General features: G+C 34.7%; 1 protein-coding gene across 1 annotated transcript; it reads right to left on the minus strand.

The window, feature by feature from the left end:
• Positions 1–523: 523 nt before the first annotated feature.
• On the minus strand, positions 524–3445 carry LOC114298868 (rust resistance kinase Lr10). Its single transcript, XM_082925129.1, has 3 exons — positions 2513–3445; positions 1834–1860; positions 524–1754 (listed from the first exon to the last, which is right to left on the minus strand). Exons 1-3 carry the CDS (start codon positions 3288–3290, stop codon positions 649–651), a joined length of 1911 nt encoding a protein of 636 aa, XP_082781255.1. The 5' UTR covers positions 3291–3445; the 3' UTR covers positions 524–648.
• Between the last annotated feature and the right edge of the window lie 893 nt (positions 3446–4338).

Below are 4338 nucleotides of genomic sequence, written 5' to 3' on the forward strand. Positions count from 1 at the left end.
AAGGATTTATGGAAGACCACTAAAGCAAGACCTACAAGTGATTGCCATGGATGTCAAAATTTCACTAAGATTTGTAGTAGACTACTAAGCGAAGATTTACAAACAAGTTCTACTCCAAACCAATGAATAATGATCTTCCAAGATTAAGAAATAAAGATCATCAAGTACGGAGAAACTTGCAGCCAAACTTTTGAAGAAGCTAATGGCCTCTCTCCAAAAAGAACTAATAAGTTCAATCAAAGGAAACAATCTCCACAATTTTTTTAGCCAAAGAGTCTTCAAAGCTAATAAAAAAAAATGTTTTTTTTTTTGCAATTCAATCCTAATCAAATAAGGAAACACCTAAAACAAAGATTTAGGCCATCGATATTATTCAAACTACCATTACTAAGACAATGAGACCTTGGTTTGTCAAAATTTTCAGTGAAAAAATAATTTAATAGGAAAACATATATCTTTATCGTTATGATATAGAGCACACCATCACAAGAGGACTATTAATACAAAGGTCATGCACAAGATGTAATATTGAAAGGATATAGTAATGTAATGATAAACAATTAATTCTACACTCGATGGTGAAAGCAATGAGATTAATTCCTATTATATAGTCAAAAGATTCTTGAAAAATGTCACTAATTCATTCTCTCATTCAGATTCAGAAATTATTTCTAACTCGCTATTGAAAGTTCTCCCACCCATTGTTTCCCTCGTTGGCATTGGTTTTGTGGAGGCAAATGGACTGGAAGGAACTGTTAGAGTGTCTCCATCTCCTTCTAACATTTGCACCGCAACTTTCATCGATGGGCGGTCCACTGGATACCATTGTATGCACCAAAGTCCCACAATTGTTAGTTTCTTTATAATTTTTGCCTCCCCATCTTCCTCAATTTGAATTCCCAGATCTTCTTCTTGATCCAAACGTTTGTATATCCATTCTGGAAAGTAACACTCACTCATGTTCTGTGTTAATGTATTTTGCCTCCCTCCAACCATATCTAGCAACAACATCCCAAAACTATAAACATCTGATTTGTATGACACATTCCCAAAGTTCCTAGAGAACACTTCAGGTGCAATGTAGCCCACAGTCCCCCTAGCAGTAGTCATGGATACAACACTTTGTTCCTTTGAACACAATTTTGCTAGACCAAAATCAGAGATCTTTGGATTAAACTTGTCGTCCAACAAGACGTTATGAGGCTTAATATCGAAGTGCAAGATTCGTTGATCACACCCAAGGTGAAGATATTCAATTCCTTTAGCTATGCCAAGAGCTATATCTTGTAGCTTCTTCCAACCAAGTGAACGCTTCTCTTTATCAGAGGATATAAACTTTTCAAGCGAATTGTTTGGTAAGAACTCGTAAAGGAGAGCTCTTCTAAATCCATCAGCACAATATCCGACCAAGCGAACCACATTGATATGGTGGATTCTACCCATTGTTTGCACTTCATTGATGAACTCATCCCCATTTCCTTTCACATTGTTGAGGATCTTGACTGCAACATGAATATCATTGGAAAGCTTTCCCTTGTATACTATTCCGTAACCTCCTTGGCCTACTTTGTCTTGAAATTGATTTGTTATTTTCTTGATATCTGCATAAGAGTATCTTGCAGGCTTGAGAGCTTTGTAATCTTCTAAAAATTTGGCAATCTTTACTTGATCCTCTTTCTTCATTTTGTTTGATCTGTAGACATGATATATTGCAATGACAACTACAACAAGAACAGTTAGACCTAGGACTGCCCCTGCAATTATAATAGACCATGTTAGTAATTTCTACCTCCCCATTGACAATTGAAATTAAGAGAGGATGAACCACTTCACCTGCAATCTCTAGTTTCGTCAATGCACCTGTAAAAGTTTAAAGATTTCTTAACATATATATACATATATACATAATTAAAAATTTTACCTTAGATTCATAATAAACTAAGGAAAATAAATTGACAGGATATAATCAGAGATCCAAACGGGGTTAAAACCTTCTCATATACAAGTCTAACTATATTGGCAATTAACATATGCCTAATCAAGTTTGGACCTCAACACATGCTCCATTAGGTGCACAACTTCTAACAAAAAAGCGCACAACCTAATCTATGGGCAATACTTTATCATACAATCACCAAAGCTTAGTAATTTAATAGATCAAAACAAAATAAAACTAGGGCATTGAAGCTAAAATGATCTTGTAGCCAAAGGGCGTTGGATTGAATTTTTTATGTGGATATACTCTTCAGTTGTAAATAGGTAAACAAAATCTAAACCATTATAAATTGCAAAAATATTGACGTTGCGTACATCCAAAACTCAGATTGGATGTCCAATTCAATTGCCCGAATTGGAAAGAAGCTCTGCCTGAATTTCAATTCAAAATTGTGATGGAAGCCAATATCAGTGTAAAGGTTAAAGCAATAATTACACATGAGACGAGATGGTTAACAAAATATAATAGTCCTAACTTGAAGAAAGAAGGTAGAAACTAGATAGAGTAGAAGTGTACCCATAGATGGTTGTTTGGGCTTGTCAAAGCATTCAGTTGATTCATTTAATAATAATTGGCTACTGCTGCTAGTACTGCTGCTGCTGCTGTTGCTGCTGTTGTTATTCTTGAATCTACAATACTTACCTTGTGCTTCACAGTTCCCACATATGGGTTTACTCCAATTCAATTGAAGAACATCCAATCTGATGAGGCCAGCACCATAATCAAAATTCTCATCTGGAAGTGACATGTTATACATTTTTGTGCAAGATAATTCTGCCATCGACCCATACAATGCAGCATAAACATGGTGACGCCGGTCACTAAGGCAAGCAATCCGAGACCCAGAAAAAAAATATTTTTGATCTAGTGTCTGGGAACAATTGATGAAGCTAACTTGCTGGTCGTGGTAGTAGGAGAAATAGTGTCGGAATTGGAAGGGAGAGGCAGATAAGTTGAGGTTTTGAAGCTGTCGTGGGAAGCATCCATGGGGGTCTGAGATATATATGGTCTGAGATTTGTAGTCGATTTTCTTCACAGACACATTCACAAAATTTGGGAGCTGGAGCATAGGGTATTTGCTGTGAGGAATGCAAGAAAGATCAAAGCCAGGATACCCACAGTGCGCGGGCTGTTTCCCTATAAGCCAGAAAGGGAATCGGATTTCAGGGCCGTGATGTTTACGGCAACTTGTTGGCATGATGCACTCATCATGTTCTCCTTCTGTTCCTCCGACTGTAGCCATTGGTCTTAGTAATATGACTATGAGCAACACAATTCCTTGGAAAATGGCCATCTTAATTAATTAATGGCTATGCAACAGTCTGAAACAAAATGCTAACTACTCTGCCAAGTATATGTGTTGTTTGTCGTGGAAGAATTTGCTAATGGCGATGGAGTTGGGTTAAAAAGACAAATTTTGTACGGAAGGGAAAAAAAAAAAGTCATTAATTTATTAGTAATATTACATATGTAGAAAAATTATGGGGAAGTACTAATATCCCAAATAATGATTTTATCAACTGTTATATAAACGTTTCATTCTAGTATCGAGTATAAACGTGTGCGTTATGTGTTGATGGACAAATGTGAATTTTCTTATAATGTTGAAATTACTAAACCTAGCACTTCAAAAAAAACTACTTAGTATATTTTTTCTAAACGTAACACTCCTATGTAACACTCCAAAAGTGTAACACTCTAATTTAACACGTTAAAAAACTCCTTAGTACTTTTCTCAAACATAACAACATAACATTCCAAAAAAACTCTTTAGTTTGTTTTTCCCAAACGTAAAACTCTAATGTCAGACACTAAAAAATTCCTTAGTGTAATTTTCTCAAATGTAACAAAGTAACATTCTAAAAAAACTCCTTAATGTAATTTTTCCAAACATAATATTTCAATCAATGTAACACGCAAAAACTCTTTAGTGTACTTTTCTCAACCGTAATGTTCCAACGTAACATACTAAAAAACTTCTTAGTGTACTTTTCTCAAATGTAACAACGTAACATTCTAAAAAAATTCCTTCATGTATTTTTTTCAAACATAAAACTCCAATCAATATAACATACAAAGACTCCTTAGTGTACTTTTTCCAAACGTAACACTCTAATATAATACCAAAAAATCACACTAACAGAAATGTAAATTCTTACGCTCGATAACAAACACTTCGGCTATCAATCCCCCTCCCCTCAAAATAATATTTCACACCTCACCTTTTCATTCCCATCTAAAAAATAAATCAGAAAATTTAAAAAAAAAAAAATGAATCACAAAAAGACGTTCACTTAAATTTAAATGTCACAAAATCAAATAAATATAACTTTCTAAAACAA

The sequence above is a fragment of the Camellia sinensis genome, chromosome 4 (genome assembly GCF_055761805.1).
Source record: "Camellia sinensis isolate YWXY chromosome 4, ASM5576180v1, whole genome shotgun sequence".
Taxonomy (NCBI): Eukaryota; Viridiplantae; Streptophyta; class Magnoliopsida; order Ericales; family Theaceae; genus Camellia; species Camellia sinensis.